The 18,923-nt window shown below is 45.2% G+C and overlaps 1 protein-coding gene across 8 annotated transcripts in view; it reads right to left on the bottom strand.

Moving 5' to 3' along the window:
* Window positions 1–18,923, bottom strand: part of KIAA1328 — a 224,608-nt gene that overhangs the window by 61,088 nt on the left and 144,597 nt on the right. For all 8 annotated transcript variants that reach the window (XM_083575685.1, XM_083575683.1, XM_083575680.1 and 5 more), the window contains one exon: window positions 3,286–3,953. In XM_083575685.1, the coding sequence (XP_083431811.1) occupies window positions 3,286–3,953 (668 nt within the window). The remainder of the gene's footprint in view (window positions 1–3,285; window positions 3,954–18,923) is intronic.

Below are 18,923 nucleotides of genomic sequence, written 5' to 3'. Positions count from 1 at the left end.
CTCCTCTACATGGTTATACTTGCATGGAGGAAAAGAGCATGGCTGTGCCCTTTGGCCCTGCCTAGTTCATCTAGCAAGCATACTACTCTGTGGAAGAGGATCCCTAAAGAGGGATCAAGGACTGCCTTAAACTCAAGCGTGGTCTGATTTCAATTCCAAATGGGTTTAGGGGTGTGGGGAGAGAGATGCTCCATTTTTTGCATGATGCCCAGTCATGAAAACATAGACAGCTACTGCAAAGGGAGTCATGAAGGTTTGTGTATATATATATATATATGTGTGTGTGTGTGTGTGTGTGTGTGTATGGGGCAAACCCATAGTCAGATCCCTGCTTAGCTATGAAAAATAACTGGTCAGGCTTGGCCAAGTCACCACCTTTTACTCCAACCTGAGACTAGAACAAACTCTTTGAAGGAATTCAACAGATAACTCTGCAGATGGAGAAATCAAAGGACGGGTCATGTCATATTGAATGGCACGGGAGACGCCTCAGCTCAGCAGTAATGAATATGTTTTGATTGCAGAAGGTCATAGAATCAAAGAAATGTAGAGTTGGAAGGGAGCCCGAGGGTCATCTAGTCTAACCCCCTGCAATGAAGGAATCTCAATTAAAGCATCCATGACAGATGGCCATCCAACCTCTGCTTCAAAATCTCAAAGGAAGAAGAGTCCACAAACTCCCAAGGAAGACCAAACCACTGCCAAACAGCTCTTCCTGCCAGTTCCTCCAAGTGTTTATTTAGAATCTTGTAATTTGAAGCCATCGGTTTGAGTCCTACCCTCCAGAGCAGGAGAAAACATCCTCCATGTGACAATCCTTGATATAATGTGAGGTCCCAGCACCTCACATTAAAGAAACTAAGATGAGTTGAGAAAGACTTTTCTTGGCCTGTGTCTAGAGAACAAGAGGCCGAGTATTGCTTCACTTCCCACAAGGCTTCTGAAGGTGGGACAAATGGTGAGAATCAGCAAAGCCTGCACAATTTATCTTATTTGCAAATTTTGTATCCTGCCCTTCCTCATGAAATGAGCAGGGGGCAGGCTACAAAACTACTAAAAGTGACCAAAAGAATAATTAAAACATCTAAGACCCACAATCCATTTTTTATACGACATCCCACACCATTTGTCAATCTCAATATAAAGTTACTGCTGAATATTCAATTTTCACCTGGTATTTTCACCTGGTATTGAAAAGGAACCTTCTCAGCACCTGCCTAACATCAAGGAGGAGATCATTCCACAGTCAGTGGGCCACCACCAAGAAGGCCCTATTACACATCGCTGTGGCCCAGGTATTTATTTGGCAACAACCAAAAGGGCCTCCTCAGTGGATTGGGACAAGAGGAGACAAATGGCTACAAGTCCTCACACAGAGAGAGAGAGGACTTGCAGGAAGCAAGGAGATGGTGGCAATTACAATGTCTGGCTTGTAAGGGAAGTCAAAAGTGGTGGACCTCTGTGAACATAATTTGTCTTAAAGATCTCAAGTTAGTGTTTAAAGTAAGGGGACACACTAAGCAGTTCACAACACTATTTCTCCTTGGTTTTTGGGATTTATTGCCATTGTACTTCTCCATCCTCCAAAACAAAATTCTATGCTAGACTGTTATGGAGATAAGCTTGAAAAATACGATGGTTCCATGTCTTGAAGTCTCAGAGGCCTCACTACAACCAAGCTTCCAAAACACATGAATTACAAGCTTATCTCACACAAAAAGTAAAGAAAAGGAAGGAAGGCATCGAATGGAGGTTATTTTGTGATGAGATGGTGTGGAAGTCGGTTTTGGTACCTCTTTGAAATCAAAACCTCCCTTGAGGAAATGCTATAATACTCGAAACACATCGGGCAATAAATAATCTTCTAGCACCTCTGAGATTTCTTCCCCTTTCTGCCTCACACTCAAGTACCCAACTCAAGAGTAGCTCTGTACTGTAAGTGGCAATTGTGTTTGCTGTGGGCGTGCTGGTGTTTTCTGCCGCAAATGCTTAAAGTGTGAATGACAGATGTGCGTCCTTCAACATCCATATACATGCACTGGGAAACCACAACACAAATCAGGGCTCTCAGGTGAGGGTACGCAGGTGTTTAGGCATGCATGCCTGTCATTCACATCTTAAGAATTTGCTGTGGGGAAAACCAGTATAACATCAGCATACCCATAGCAAATGTAACTACTACATAAAACGTGGAACCTCTCCGAATAACTCAGGCAGAGAATAGAAATCATGTCAGGTCAGAGCCAGCTGGGTACATGGTGTGAAGTTCAATCCACAAGTCAGTTGTCTACCCCTGCTCTCTACAGGGCACCTAGAAGTCACCCACCCACCCTTCTCAATTGATCTCTACTTGCACAGCCGGATCGCTTCTATGCTTCCCCAGTACAACTCCCAGCTTCCATGTTTCAACTAGCTTTGAACTGCCTTCAATCTTTTTCATGCTTAATAGTAGTGATGGGGCAAACAGAAGGAAACAACTGCTAAAGTCTGCCTTAAATGGCTGAAGCAACTCTCTGAGACCTTGCAGTTGGGCATAGGATGTTTGCTTATGGGCACCAGAGAGTGGGAGTTCACTGAAGTACAGCGACAGCCATTTTTAGATCAGCAGAATTAATCCCCCACGCAGAACAAGCCTGATGTAGCTCAGAATCTCGAAGAGGCTCGCAATGCATCGTATTCCTCGATGCCATCATTGAAAATGCTAAACTACCACAGTATCTGAGCCATTTGCAATGTAGCTTTAACCAAATTGTTCCCATGACGCCGCAGATGATTAAGGCAGATCACACATCTTTGTGGAACTAATGTCTTTTGGTAAATTAGAAAGCTTGTTGTGTTTTATGAGTTCTTCTGTGGCCTGAAGAGGAGTTTAAGAAATGCTCATCTAACCCAGCACCACTGAGTGCTCACTGGAAGGACAGATCGTGAAGCTGAGGCTCCAATACTTTGGCCACCTCATGAGAAGAGAAGACTCCCTGGAAAAGACCCTGATGTTGGGAAAGATGGAGGGCACAAGGAGAAGGGGACGACAGAGGACGAGATGGTTGGACAGTGTTCTCGAAGCTACAAACATGAGTAACTGCGGGAGGTAGTGGAAGACAGGAGTGCCTGGCGTGCTCTGGTCCAGGGGGTCACGAAGAGCCGTACACGGCTAAACGACTAAACAACAACAACCCAGCACCAGATATCGGCCTAAGAAAGATGTCAACAGACCCACCCGCCTTCCATAAACCCCGACAGAACTCGAGCAGAAGTCCCATTTCCGACACTCCTCCCCAAACTCACCGATTGTAGTCAAGCCTGGATTGGTGGAGCTGCTGTTGCTGAAGCAGCAGTTTTGCCTCCTGCTTGGCTAACAGATTCTGAAGGCGTTCTTTCTCGATTTCCAGCTCCATCTTCTGAAGCAGCAGCTGCTTCCTCCTTTCTTCCGACAACCTCTTACCGCGCTCCATTTCTTTGGGTCTCAAGTCCGTGCTGCCGTTCAGTCCAGGAGTATGCGACGGGCACGAGCAACAGGCAAAGGATTCACAATGTGGTCCGGAGTGCATTTTTGGAAGGTGGCAGCCCTCTTGGAAAGAACCATGATCCAAGCTACCCGGTTTCTTGTGGAAAGAGCAAGTCTGAAGGGGACAGCTGTTTCTCCTCTGCTCCGCGGCAGGAGTTGCTTTCTTGTGGGGAGGCAACTTTTGCCTCGTTGGCGAGACCACGTTGTTGCACTTACCATGCAACCCATTACCCATCATGAACTCGTTCCGCTCTTCTTGCCGAAGACCCTGGGCTGCAGCTTGATGAGCATGACTGTTCCTGCAAGACTGAGACACAGGGATGTGGGTAGGACTTCCACGTGCCATTCTGTTGTTCTTGTATAAGGCCTGTGACCGAGCAATGCTAAGGTAGGATCCATCCAGTTCCGAAGATGACAGAGGTTGACAAAGGCTTCTATGGTTGGACATCTACAAGGCAAAAACAAAAATCAACCCACTTTAATTTTTAAAAATTCCATTTAAAATATGTTTAATTGTTTCTATTCTAGTTCTCATCGCTGGCTCACAGCGTTGAAAACTTGTACCAGCACCAGTAAACTTGCAGCGGTTTGATGATCGACACCTAACGCAACTCAACAGAAAATGGGTTTCAAGTGGAAGAGAGGAATATGCTATCAAATCTGCAATTTAATTCCGTCTACACAGGTACAATAAATATAAAAACCACTGCCTGCAGGATTTGGGGCATAAACAAGGTACTTCAGCCTATCAAGGAGTTGCGAGTATCTAGGGTTACATAAAATCAACTTGAAGTGTGGCAAAAAAGCATTAAATGTTAATGTCTGAAAATGTTTAATTTTGAATACAGAGCCAAGAAATCCATTCAGCCACTATAAATACTGTCTGATTGGCCATTACACAGCAGGGGATTTGATGTAAAACATTTCACCTTGCGCTGAATGGGATATTACTTACTGTTGGAAATTTGATGAGAGTTTTTGAAATATCCTTACAGAAACACTGATAAAGAACTAGACCACTTCCTGTAAAATACGGTTCTACATCAAAAGCTGTCATTCAACTACAAAACACGTTTAAATCCTACCACATAAGTGATTTCTTTTTCCAATTAAGTTGGGCTGGTGATGAGAGCCTGATAAAACTCCGGAGCTAGAAAGACACGTTAATTTGCATTTGTTGACCCAATCCAAAATGTGGGGAGCGGAGGCGACCCGACTGGGCCCATAGTTCATGTATGTTAACGGGCACTAAAAATCCCAATATGTACCACAGAGCACTCTTGCACCATAGTTCACTGAAGTTAAACAACTGCATTGAATGAGCCATCCCCAAGGCTTGCAATAGATGTTCAAAGTGCTCTTTAAATCTCAGCATTTATTTCAGGAACAACATTGGACCAAAACTGTTTCAGACTGGATTTGTGTAAGAAATTTCCCAACCTTTAAGTATGTTTAAGCACAGAATCCAAGGTCTACAAAGACAGCAAGAATGTTTTGATGGAGAGTATGGACAGGGAAAGCTTAAAACATTCTGAAACTGTGTGTAACAACAGCCTGACAGCCCCTTCTCTATCACAACTTATAGCATCAAACACACCCAAAGGGAATGTTCTCGGAAGGGGGAGGGCTGGGAATGACTCCCTGTCCGCAGAATCCGAGACCTGGGAGAAGAGTTGGTGGAAGAAGACTGGAAGAAATTTAAAGACTATCTGCAGAAACACTGTAAAATTAATGAATGTTAAAATGATGTTGGATTGAAAATAAGTGGCATTAGCAACAAAGTTAATAAGAATATGCAAAAATGAATTGATAATGGATGAAAATATAGAGTTATAATATGTTAAGATATAGAGTTAAGATAAACGAAAGAGGGTAAGGATTTGCTGATTTGATTATTTAAATGGGAATACAAAAAGGGGAGGCGTGAGGAGGCGAAGGAAACAAGCTAATGAGTTTAAAGTTACAAAAAACGGATTTGTTTTTAATTCTTTTTTATCTATTTGTTTTTTGTATTTCGTATTTTTATTCTTCTTTTTTCTTTTTTATGTATGCTCTCGTTTTTGTATCTTTTTCTTTCTATATGACTTTTTTCTATTTTGTAAACCTATGTTTTTGTAAAACCTCAATAAATATCTTTTTTTTAAAAAAAAAAAAGGGAATGACTCCCTGTCCGAAAGCATGGACAGCCACTGAACCTGGTTGACCCACATGGCCCGAATTATCAGCTTCCTAGAGGCAAAGAACATTTCCCACACTGCTCAAGGATTACACTTCCTCAGGGGAATGTACCCCCTTCATCGTAAGATCTCAGGGCGGTTCACAGAATAAAATACAGGACAAAAATAAGTAAAACAAAACAGCAAAACAGTAACACCCCCCTTCCCACGACACATTTAAACGGCTGTAGGACATTAATCAGTCAAAGGCCTGGTTGAAGATGAACATTTTCGCCCAGCGTCTAAAAGAATACAATGAAGGTGCCAAGAGAACCTCCCTGGGGTGAGCTTTCCACAAATGGGGTGCCACCACTGAGAAGGCCTGTTCTTGTGTTGCCACCCTCTGGACCTCACGTGCAGGAGGGACACAGAGAAGGGCCTCAGAAGATGATCTCAGGGTCCGGGTAGGTTCATATGGAAAGAGGTGGGCCTGAGAGGTTTAAGGCCCCTTTTTCAGATTTGTAGCATTTCCTTTGTCCAATGAGCTCAGGGCATAGGTTTCTATCTCCGCCACCCCCCAATAACCGTGGGAGATAGATCACCAGGGTCTTTATGGATGAAGGTGGTTTTGAACATGGACTCATTCCAGTCTCCATCTGTAGCCTAGGCTTGTTTTATGGCTTACTACTCAGAGTTTGCCTGGGGTGAGACAAACCATGAGTCTGGGTTCAAACTCATTGCTAAGTCAAACCATGGCTTGGTTCACAGCAAGGAGGGAGACCAGAGGAGGAACACGGTTTTCTCCCTGTTTTCTCTTTCATGCTAAAGGTGTGGTTTGGCTCAGCATTGGGCGCTGTGGTCTAAACCACTGAGCCTCTTGGGCTTGCCAATCAGAAGGTTGGCGGTTCAAATCCCTACGACGGGGTGCGCTCCCGTTGCTCTGTCCCAGCTCCTGCCAACCTAGCAGTTTGAAAGCAGGCCAGTGCAAGTAGATAAATAGGTACTGCTGCAATGGGAAGGTAAACGGCGTTTCCGTGCGCTATGGTTTCTGTCACAGTGTTCCGTTGCGCCAGAAGTGGTTTAGTCATTGCTGGCCACATGACCTGGAAAGCTGTCTGTGGACAAACTCTGGCTCCCTTGGCCTGAAAAGGAGATGAGAGCCGCAACCCCATAGTCACCTTTGACTGGACTTGACCTTTCAGGGGTCCTTTACCTTTTTTATATATATCTAGTCCCGCACTAGGGACATGGGTGGCGCTGTGGGTTAAACCACAGAGCCTAGGACTTGCTGATCAGAAGGTCAGCGGTTCGAATTCCCGCGACGGGGTGAGCTCCCGTTGCTCAGTCCCTGCTCCTGCCAACCTAGCAGTTCGAAAGCACGTCAAAGTGCAAGTAGATAAATAGGTACCGTTCCGGCGGGAAGGTAAACGGCGTTTCCGTGTGCTGCTCTGGTTTGCCAGAAGTGGCTTAGTCATGCTGGCCACATGACCCAGAAGCTGTATGCTGGCTCCCTCGGCCAATAAAGCGAGATGAGCGCCGCAACCCCAGAGTCGGCCATGACTGGACTTAATGGTCAGGGGCCCCTTTACCTTTACCTAGTCCAGCACTGTCTGCTCTGACTGGTACTCCAGGATTCCTAGCAGAGGCCTTTATGTTCACTTGCTGTGAATTGGAGATGCCTGAATTGAATTGAGATCGAACATGGTGCACTCTGTGCACAGCGTGTTTGTCCCACCACGGAGCTCTGGCTCTCTCTGGGGTGCTTTGCCAAGAAGTCAAAAATGGCAAAAAGCTCCTATTAAGTGCAGCTCCTGTGCTATAGCATGTAGCCAGGCACTTGGTCCAAAATCCACGTTTTGGCAAGTGTCGGAGAAAGTCAAGAAGAAACTATTACTTATTTCTCAAGCACTATTCAAAGTCTAAGGTAGCCTTGCCTGACTTTATCCTCCTGTCCAAGGAAAGCATTTTTGTTACCCCTCATTGCCAGGTGCATTTCTGACACTGTGCAACAGGCTGCTGTTAAGCTATCAAGATAGTTATGCCAATCTTTGGTTGAAAGAGTTATTAGGAAAGAATTTACTTAGAAGAATATGCAGAATTAAAACTTAAGTGAAAGATATCTGGCATTCAGACTCATTCCTTTTATTGCCCAATCTTTTACTGAAATCTCCATTACAAAAAAAAAAAGTCTAAGATTAATCATTACAAAGCACCTAGATGGGACAGAGATTGCCGATATTAATACCCCAAGATAAATAAGGCAGATAAGCATGTAAAAAGGTTAGTTGCCTATTTTCTTAGCAGGAGATAAAGTGCCATTGTTGCTCATGAATGATGTATGATGATGATTGCTGTATTTCAAGTGTGCCATACAAAAAAGAAAGGCAAGGGGGGTGAGACAATGAGAAGGTAATAGTAAAAACGCTGCATTGTTCTCGTTTAGCACAGAGCGATCGGCAGGAGTGAAGACGTGTGGCTTACAAGGAATCTCTTACGGCAACGGAGAACAAATCTCTGCCAAAGCAGAATCCACAGCTTGTGTGATGGGTGCCTGCTTTCTGCTTTAAAATAATTATTCTAAGAGCAATACGCTGTCATTAATTGCTTTAACCTCCTATGCTATTCCAACAGAGGACCAAGGGTGCAAGACACACGTTTTCAAAATGGCTTCTGAGGTGACACTGAGAATGATTTTCAACTTAGGTTATTGTTGTTTTCTACAAACTTTATTGAAAAATTTAAAAACAGTTATCAAACACAAAGGGTTGTCTTCCAAGACAAATGTTAAGTCTTGCATGCAAACATCCACACAGCATCAAAACAGACTTGGAGAATCTTTTATATTACAATTTTAGTTCATATCCACAGGGTATACATCAAACTAAAGCATTAAAATAGTTTCCCCATAGTGGCTGCTGTAACCGGGTTGGGGGGGGGGGAGATTACTGTACTATTATTAATAAACAATATGAATTGAGACCATATGGAGATAAAATCATATTTCTTGTAGGTGCTATATCCACACATATTGGGTCCCAGTTTCCATAGTGGGAGGAGGTGCTTTTTCCTAATGGGAAGCAACTATTTGTGTCGCTGTTCACATAAGAAAGAAGTTCAATTCTTTACGCTTGGCATTTGGATTGATACCGTTTCCCATCAACAACAGGGCTAACATTGAATTGGGTACAAGATGACAGTGGAAAAAATCAAGCTCAGAAATCTTAAAAACAACGGACACTCCCACCACATATATGGGAAGGTGCCTTTAAGGGTGAGACAACACTTGAAAGATGCAGGGGCCAACTTATGTTTTAGGAAACAAACTCCTGCCTAAGAATTACTATACTCATTCCTCTTCAAATCAGTTACTTGCCTTGACTCTTGATGCTCAGTGAGCATTATTGGCTACTCTGGGGGGGAAAGAAAACCTCTGCAGCGCTCTGGGCATTCATTTGTGTAGCCCATGACCTGGAAAGGCCTCCATACCTTAAGAGCCCTCTGACCCAAGGGCCTCAAAAAAACAATAGGTGTTTGAAAGGTCCCAGAACCCAAGTTTTGGGTTTGCTTAGCTCTTCTCATCTCATCCTAATGCTCACCTGCACCTCTCTCTTTGCACACACACCTGGGTCCTCTCTGTTTCGCAGAGACCAGGGAAGAGACAGAGGCGTCCTCTTTACGTATAAGGCTCATGGGTGGGGGGAACCATGCAACTCCACAATTTCTTCATGCTGCAGATTTGAAAGATAGGGCAGCGGGCACTTGCTTTTGCACAAGGCTTCAGATGTGGCATGCGTTTCTCTCATGATGCCCCAACCTTCCCAGGAGGCCTGTGTCTGAAGCAAGAAGGCCCCCTCTTCAAGACTTGTGGGACATCAGGACATCACAGGACAGGGGCTGGGGTCTCTCAGTGCAGCATCCCACTCTCCTCGTGACAGCATGGCTAGCTTGGTGTGCTCCTTAAGGGCCGCTGGGTATGCTTCTTTGGTACTGTAGCTTGGGAATATTTCAGAAGACATGGCCACCTTTCCAACCGGGAAGGCGGTTTAAAGTTGGCTTTAAGCAAGCAAAGCCCTATGCGGATAGGAAAGTCGTGTACTTCTGTGATAGAGCATCTGCTTTTCATGCAAAGGCTCCAAGTTCAATCCCAACCCTCTCCAGTTAGTGCCACCCTTGAAATTCCAGAGAGGAGCTCTCTGCATAATACTGAACTAGGTGGACCGGTGCTATGACTCCATATAAAGGCAGTTTCCTACCGTATATACTCGAGTATAAGCCGACTTTTAAAGCACATTTTTAATGCTGGAAAAGCCCCCCCTTGGCTTATACTCAAGTGAGGCGGACGGCGGAGGGACGAGAGGCCCGAAAGGAGCCCTTTCTCGCTGCTGGTCCCACCGCCGCTGCCCGCCTCTCGCAAGGGCAGGCACAGGAGCTGAGGTTGGGAGAGGCACTGCGCTGTGTCTCTCACAACCACAGCTCCTATGCCTGCTCTTGCGAATGGCAGAGGCGGCGGCGGAGGGATGAGCAGCCCAAAAGCAGCCCAAAAGGGCTGCTGCTGCTTCTTCCTCCGCCGCTGCCACCACCACCACCAGGTTTGTGATGTGGTGAACTGGCTTATCTTCGAGTCAATAGGTTTTCCCAGATTTTTATGCTAAAATTAGGTGCCTCGGCTTATATCCGGGTCAGCTTATACTCGATTATATACGGTATGTTGCCTCGGGAGAGGCAAAACGAAAGGAGGGCTCCCTCTCTGAGAGCACAACGATGCGCATGCAGCGATACCAACCTCAAGTGCCACATGGAAAACCAGACCGCTGATGTTTTGCCTTTCCTGTCAGCCATGGCACAGACCTCTCTCACACAACAAAAACATTCCCTTGACAGTGCTTGGTGCAGAAATTAGAATTCAGCGTGTTGCCGGCTTTATCAACATGCAACAACGACGGAAATAAATAAAAAAATAACGGAGCGGCTATGACTTCAATTTCACCTCCCCACCACTCCTGCCCTTTGTTTTACAGAGGGCTCGGCGGTGCAAGGCCTAGATAAATATTTCAGAAACAATACTATTTGTGAGCAGATCAGGTTGCCGCCATTTCCCAGTGCATTTGGAGTTCACGCAAAAGAAGGGCAGGCGAACGGTGGGCTGCATCGCTAAGTCCGGGGGCCTGCGAGCGCCGAGCCGTCGGCTGGCTGATCGGGAATGCAAAATGCAACAGCTGCAAGCTAATCTTTGCCAAAGCCCCATCCCGAATAAATGGAGTGCATTCTCCCCAGCGCAATTAACTCACACACTCTGGCAGCTTTCTGCTAGAAGATCATCAAGGTAGATTACCTTCCAGCATATGAACTAAATACTTACAGGTGTTATATCATCCGTTATTACTTACAAACTTCTGCATTTAACAAGACATCCAGGCAAATGAATGATCTCATTTATGAATTATTTATTAGCGTTTCACAGCATGCTCCTGGCGTCATCCATGGCCTTTTCCAGGTCATATGACACCAATTAGAGCTGAATTTTAAATTATTCAATAATCTGAACTCTCTTGTCATTTAACATATAGATATCAATGCAGTAAACAAGTTAAGTCTAATGGGCCCCGGAGGTTTGCATCGCCCCCCCTTTCCTAACCTGCACCTCCCCACCCCAGTTCCCCTCCCGCCCATCAGCCGCAGAGGCTTTGCTCCGCCGTCGGAATAAGAAAAACAACAGAATGCAGCAAACACACACATTTGCAAGGTTTTAATATCAGTTATTTCGGCCTGCCTTAGGGATTTCATATCGCCACTTACAAACACTGAATTTAAAATGTGTAAGTCTTTAGCTGCAAGCTTCTTCTTTAAAAAACCCAAAAAACCAAAAGCATCTTAAAAGGGTATATCTGGGATAAATTGCACCGAAAGGTTTACCCAATTTAAAATGAAGCAAAAGAGTGATAGAAAGCACGGAACGTTGTTTAAAAGCTAGACCCTTTCACCCCTGCTGGAGGGGGGAAAATGCCAACATTTCTTCTTTGAGAAACAATACAGGTTTTGGGGGAAATTATAGTCCTTGCTGTTGTGTACTCAAGGAGACAGGTGCACAACATGTCTTCAGTCATGAGCTGCAATATTTTAAATTCATGAACTTTCTCGTAAGGTGGAGGTGCTCAGACTGTCACAGTCCGCTTTACCTGAAGCCAGAAAGGCACTAGGTTTGACATCCCCATCCACAGGCAAATAGCTCACAAGGCTTGGGCCGATGCACCATCCTCTCAAATATATAGACAAAGCTACCTTGGAGCAGATCAGACCATTAAGTCAGGGTACGGTCTCCTCTAAACAGAAGCACCACATCTTTCTGGCAGAATTCTTTTCATTAAACTCAGGCTGCTTTCTTAAAATGGAGACACCAGGGATCCCACCTGCAAACACACATAATACTCATTCCACATTTGTAAAAACTCAATCACCTGGTGTGGCAGCATCTGCACTTTGGAACTCCCTGCCTATTGAGAGCAAGCAAGCACCTTCATTAATTAATAATAATAATAATAAACTTTTATTTGTATCCCATCCTCCCCAGCCAAAACTGGGCTCAGGGCAGCTAACATCAAATATATAGTAAAGGTAGAGGGACCCCTGACCATTAGGTCCAGTCGTGACCGACTCTGGGGTTGCGGCACTCATCTCGTTTTATTGGCCGAGGGAGCCGGTGTACAGCTTCTGGGTCATGTGGCCAGCAGGACTAAGCCGCTTCTGGCAAACCAGAGCTGCGCACGGAAACGCCATTTACCTTCCCACCGGAGCAGTACCTATTTATCTACTTGCACTTTGACGTGCTTTCGAACTGCTAGGTTGGCAGGAGCAGGGACCGAGCAACAGGAGCTCACCCCGTCGTGGGATTCGAACCGCCGACCTTCTGATCGGCAAGTCCTAGGCTCTGTGGTTTAACCCACGGTGCTACCCACGTCCCATCAAATATATAACCTTAGTATAAAATCAAACAATAATTAAATTACCTCCTAAAAACAAGTCAGGATCAAATTAAAATCTAATTAGATGGCTTTCCGCAGGATTAGGGTTGGGAACAGTAAATGCTCATCGGGCCCAACTGTTTACGCTGTTCTTATATGGGCCTGTGAGAATGCTGGGAGGCTTCTTTCATACAAGTTCTTATACAAAAAGAGAAGGGGAGTCAGGCTGAGCCCTGACCAAAGCCCTGGCGGAACAACCCAGTCTTGCAGGCCCTGTGGAAAGATGTCAAGTCCTGCAGGGCCCTGATCTCTTGTGGCAGAGCGTTCCACCAGATCGGGGCCAAGGCCAAAAAGGCCCTGTATCGAGGCCAGCCTAATCTCCCTGAGGCCTGGGATCTCCAAGATGTTATTATTAGCGGACCGTAAGGTCCTCCGTGGGGCATACCAGGAGAGGCGGTCCCATAGGTACGAGGGTCCTAGGCCGTATAGGGCTTTAAAGGTTAAAACCAACACCTTAAACCTGATCCTGTACTCCACCGGCAGCCAGTGCAGCTGGTAAAGCACTGGATGAATGTGATCCTGTGGCGAAGACCCCATAAGGAGTCTCACCACGGCATTCTGCACCCGCTGAGTGTTCATTGCATTCTTTCCAGTGCCAGCCTAAAAAAATTCCCCACTTTCACCCCAACTAGGAGGGACCTTGCTCCCTAGACACACCCCTTTGATACCCAACCAATCACAGCACTCGGCAAGAGATGGTCTCCTGGAGATCCCATCCCATCTGTTTCAGACCAACAGGAAATGGGTCTTCTAGGTGGTGGCAACGCCCTCTTGTTGCATATATGACAAGCCTTATCTCTACTGTCTTTTCGGAGCCTATGTAATACCTTTTTTAAAACAAGCCTTTTAAGAGGAGATGCTTGCCCCAGAGTGCATCGACATTGGATTTGGAGCTGTTAACCTGCTCACTGCTTTTGGGAAGTTTCATGGAGAGCGATTCGTTGACGAAGAGAGAGAGAGAAAAAAAATTCATGAATTACAGTTTTCCTTTAGAGAGGAAAACCTATTTAGACAGAGGTGCTCAGAAAAGAGCAGAATAAGATTTTGGTAATATTTGCATCTAATGGTTCATATTCCTCTTCATTGAGCCCCATACTTTTGCTCTTGCCTCGTTTTTCTCAGCCTGAACAGAACAGCTCAAAACCAACTGTTTGTGTGAATGTAGCTTAAGATGTAAGGAAGACAGAAGATCTGTCTGGGAGGGCAGAAGACAGGGAACAGCACCCAAACACCAGTGCTGACACATTTGCCTTTACCATTTCGTCTTGCTGATTTTGTCCGGGTTTCGCTGCTCCACTCCAACTGAAAAGCGCTATTTGCTTCCCTTCCCAATGTTATGTCATCTAATGGTTCCATCTGCTCCCTTCATCTCTCAGTGCACATTTTGGGCTCAGAACTTCCAATAAGCTGGATATTCTTTGGCATGTTCCTCTCCTGACCTCACAGCTACCTTTCTATTAAGTTCTGCTTGATATTTATTTGGGGCCTGAGAAGTGGGTGGTGAAGACAGAAATGGAATAAGCACAGGGAGTTTGAAGCTTGTTTGTGTCTTCCATTAATAGTTCCTCATCTCAACTAAACGGATTTGAGTGAGTTTCCTCCTGATTCTGAAACGCCTGCAAAGCTCCTCTAATGCTGAGCGCTGCTGGCAAACTAATTTGGATTCATTCCTTCAAAGGGGGCAATTCACCAGCTACTACCGATGCCACAACCAACCCAGACTCCTTGGTTTTTAGTCATTCTGTGTCTTCCTTTAGATTGTTCAAAGCATTTTTCCAGAAGTTGTTTTGGTCTTTTATTCTTCACACGCCTGGTGCAGTGCATGGTTGCCCAGACAAGAGTTTGCCACAGCAAACCAGCTGGTCTCCAAGGCACACAGCAGCTATATCATTTTGTTGATACAAACACACACAGCTGCTCTTCTGGAATTTGTGTTTCCTTCATTTTTCCTGCACATCAGAATGACTAGGACTGTCCCCCTTTTAGCATCTTCAAGGCATCCTTTCCTTGGTCCACAGCAGCTGAGCTGTCAACTAACAGCAATTAAACAAACTCGCAATGGAATTAATGCAGGTTTCATCACATCTTGGCCTCGGCATTTCCAGTTACCCCTCACTGTTACACTTCTGTACTTTCTTTAACATCATTTCCCAGATAGCAATTTCAGAACACATCTAAAAGCGAACCCACACAATTTTTTGCAACAGATCAGAATGATGCTTCCTATGGTCTAACAAGAAAAGAAGGTTGAGATCAGAGCAAAGATGTCTAGCTTTAAAGAAAGCAAGACTCAGAAAACATTATTTTCTCAACATATTTCACTTGAAAACAAAGGGAGGAGGGCAACCAAGTCTAACTAGAAGTGCCATTTCACAAGCGTCACACATTAGGGATCTGATCATGTAGCTGAAATTCTCCACACATTTTCCTCCTACACGATCAAAGCTTAGTAACACTCCTGAGCCCTTTTGATAGAAATTAAAAAGTTTTTGTAACAGGTGGGAATCACACTTGGAGAAGTGGGTCAATGGAACAGAGCATTCGTTAACACTCCTATTCAGAGACTATCCCTGGATGTAGACTCTTCACACTCCCTCTTCTTGCATTGGAGATGCTGGATTTAGAGAAGCTTAAGATATGGGGCAGCATATCCCTGTGCCAAAAGAAGCACAGAAATAGGGCCTCTTGGCTTCCAGGAACTCGAGAAGACTGGCAACCTCAATTTGCACTCCAGAAACTGCAGCAATGCCCATCTAGGGTCAAAGAGGAGTTAACTGCACCGAAAAGCACACTAGCAATGTCACGGATCATTCTATGTTACCACAGCACACCAACATTTGCAACTACGTTTAATAAATTTGGTTGATATGACGGGGCTGGTATTTAGTGCCCCTGTGATCTGAGAGTTTGTAGTACAGGCAACGGCCATTTCACATGGTGGTTCTGTTCCTGGCCCCTGTGTCTGCGAAGTGTGCATAATCACACCCTGCCCACCTTCTTCCCTCGTCCAGGTCCATAAGGACCCACGCCACGGTTGTCAACTTTTCCCTTTTCTTGCGAGGAATCCTATTCGGAATAAGGGAATTTCCCTTTAGAAAAGGGAAATGTTGACAGCTATGATCCACGCACCAGCAATCACACATCATTTAGACGTGCCTAAAATGGTTGCCGCCTATAGATATTACTTCTAATAGATCCAAACTACAAGAAAGAAGATTCCACCTAAACATTAGGAAGAACTTCCTGACAGTAAGAGCTGTTGGACAGTGGAATTTGCTGCCAAGGAGTGTGGTGGAGTCTCCTTCTTTGGAGGTCTTTAAGCAGAGGCTTGACAACCATATGTCAGGAGTGCTCTGATAGTGTTTCCTGCTTGGCAGGGGGTTGGACTCGATGGCCCTTGTGGTCTCTTCCAACTCTATGATTCTATGATTCTATGATTCTAAGATATTATTGCTGGAAGATCAAGAACCCTTTCGAAAAAGCATCGTCCCTTCTTTCTAGAGCGAAGTGTAACGGCATTACGTTAGTGCGCATGCAAGCCTGAACAGCCCTCTACTGCTGAGACTTAAGGAGTTAGCTCCTGATACTTGGAAAAAGAGATGCAAACACACCTCAAGTTAGTGTCCATTTCCCAGTTCCGTTCTCAGTGGCAGATGGCAAGCACTGAAAGAATGCTGTCAGAAAGATAACTGAACTTGCTCAAATGCGAGGCATCCCCTGCAGACCCTTTTTGGCTATAGATCTAGCATGTCTTTGCTGAAAAAGAATCAGAGTCAGAAGCTGTGCCAAAAAGACCAAAGGCTTTTAAAAAGCATCACCATATGCAAGAGAGATTGTTTTAGCGAAACAGGTAAATGAGGAAGGATATTTCCATAACAGAGGCATCCCGCAAAGCTGAAGCATTCCCCGGCTCTCTAGCAAAGGTGGCCCCAAGTGAGTAGACTCAAGCAGGGCAATGTCCTTGCAGAAGAGCATTTGGGTTTTGCTAATGATCCAGGTCCCTGGGTGATAATTCATAAAAAAATATAAGAGCAAGCAGCAATTTTCATGTGGCTGCCCTTTTGATCCTACATTTGTAGGGAGCATTTCTGAGGCTAGCTAGCGGCGCCCCCGTGGCTCTGGTGGGATGACCTCTAGTCTGCCCCTCAAATGACAATCATGCCAAAGAATGACAACAAGGACTGCAGAGAGGTCAGTGTGGTGCTTGAAAGGCAGCCTGGCTCATCGTGATCATGACCTGACAAAAAAGTTACACAGAAGTTTCGGCTTTCGAAAAAGGTGAGTGTGTCTCTGTTCTGATGCATTCTCACGATGGTCAATAATATCAAGCAGGCCCAAGAATCCAGGGGACACATAAGCAACATACAACAACTCCACACCGTTTATGCCAGCCCATTTGCTGCATTGTGTTCAGGATTTGTGCATAAAAGCGGGAACAAATTTTTGAGATTTAAGAGAGGGTCCCCAGTTGCTTCTCCCACTGCAGGAAGCTCAAAGCTTAAACCCACGGGCCCCATTTGGGGCAGGGAGAGATTCAACTACACTCAGATACGTTAGCAGTTTTTTAAAAACACACATGAGTTTTAGAGAAGTATTTGATGTGGTTACTTTTTATATTTTATAGCAGTCAACAGTTAAAGTGCTCCTGAGAAATAATAGCACCCCTCCTAAAAATGAAGAGGGAGTTAGCCAAGCCTACCTAGGAAGAAGGGTCCCCTGGACTGCAAGAAGATCAAACCTCTCCATTCTTCAGGAAATCAGCCCTGAGTGCTCACTGGAAGGACAGATCCTGAAGCTGAGGCTCCAAGACTTTGGCCACCTCATGAGAAGAGAAGACTCCCTGGAAAAGACCCTGATGTTGGGAAAGATGGAGGGCACAAGGAGAAGAGGACGACAGAGGACGAGATGGTTGGACAGTGTTCTCGAAGCTACCAGCATGAGTTTGACCAAACTGCGGGAGGCAGTGGAAGGCAGGAGTGCCTGGCGTGCTCTGGTCCATGGGGTCATGAAGAGTCAGACACGACTAAATGACTAAACAAACAAAAAACCTAGGAAGATAGTTCCCTAGAGAAGACTTTTGGGTAAAGAACCACTGATTTCAATTCAGGTGCAAGGCAAGTGACAGAGAACATTGAGGGGTCCCTCGGATAAGCAGAGCCTAAGCTAGCCTTCCCCAACCTGGTGCCCTCCAGATGTTTTTGACTGCAGCTCCCTTCTGTTGCAGACACCATGGTCAATGGTGATGGGAGTTATATTCTAAAGCATCTGGAGAGCACATAGATTGAGCTTGAGAAATTACAAATAAAACCAGTGATTTCTGTGGGGTAGGGGAGACGGGTTGACTTCAGTTAGTGCTAGGTCTGCAATCTCACAGCAACAGTCTAGAACATTTGTCGTTCCCAAATTCTCTTCAGAAGCAGCTCCACGGATAATACACCGCTGAAGTTCAACCCAGATGTTGTTGCAGATCATAGTAGTCAGATCTCTGCTGCCAGGAAAGTATTCCACTGGTTTGTCACGTGTAGTTGGGAAAAGGCACGTCCAGCCCCAGGTGGCACCCAAGAATCAAGCAGTCCACAAGTACCTCCAGATCTGCAGAGATGATGTTCCAGAGAAAAGCAGCCTCTCACCAACTCATGGACCACATTTTTCCAATCCTGGTCCCCTTCAGGTGTTGTTGGACTCCATTTCCCATCATGCCTAACCACTGGTCAGGTTGTTAAGGGTGTCACCAGACCTGCTAGTGCATCTATATACACCAGCTCACATGAATCTTGTACTATTTTGAGGATCTATACTGGAAATGATTCCATGCCACAGATGTAATTGAAATGGACACAATTACTCTGTAATTAGATTTAAGAGCCTTTGAAAACAAATTATACGGGACATGCCAAATGTTTGCCCATTTTATTTTTGGGCCAAAAACGGAGGTATCCAAAGGCCAAAAAAAAATCCTACATAATCCCTTAACATTCTGGGCTTTTGACCCCATCATTTCCTCATTCTCTGCCACTGCTATTTCAGCACCATTTCCCCCTTCAAACTTCTGTGCCTTTTTCTTTCTTGTTTAATCACATAGAGGGCTCCAGCCAACTGGAATGAGATACCATAATGGCACTTAGGAGTGTATCAGATTTTGCTACACGGCAGTGTTACTCAGGCAAACAAAGCCAACCGAGAGGAAGGGCAATACCTCAGTCGTATCTGTGATCATGGAAAACAGGGTTACCAATTGCTTTC

This window comes from Podarcis filfolensis (assembly GCF_964270895.1).
Source record: "Podarcis filfolensis genome assembly, chromosome: 11".
In the NCBI taxonomy this organism is placed as follows: Eukaryota; Metazoa; Chordata; class Lepidosauria; order Squamata; family Lacertidae; genus Podarcis; species Podarcis filfolensis.
The sequence above is the reverse complement of the archived record's forward strand: the minus strand, read 5'-3'. Positions and strand labels throughout refer to the sequence as shown.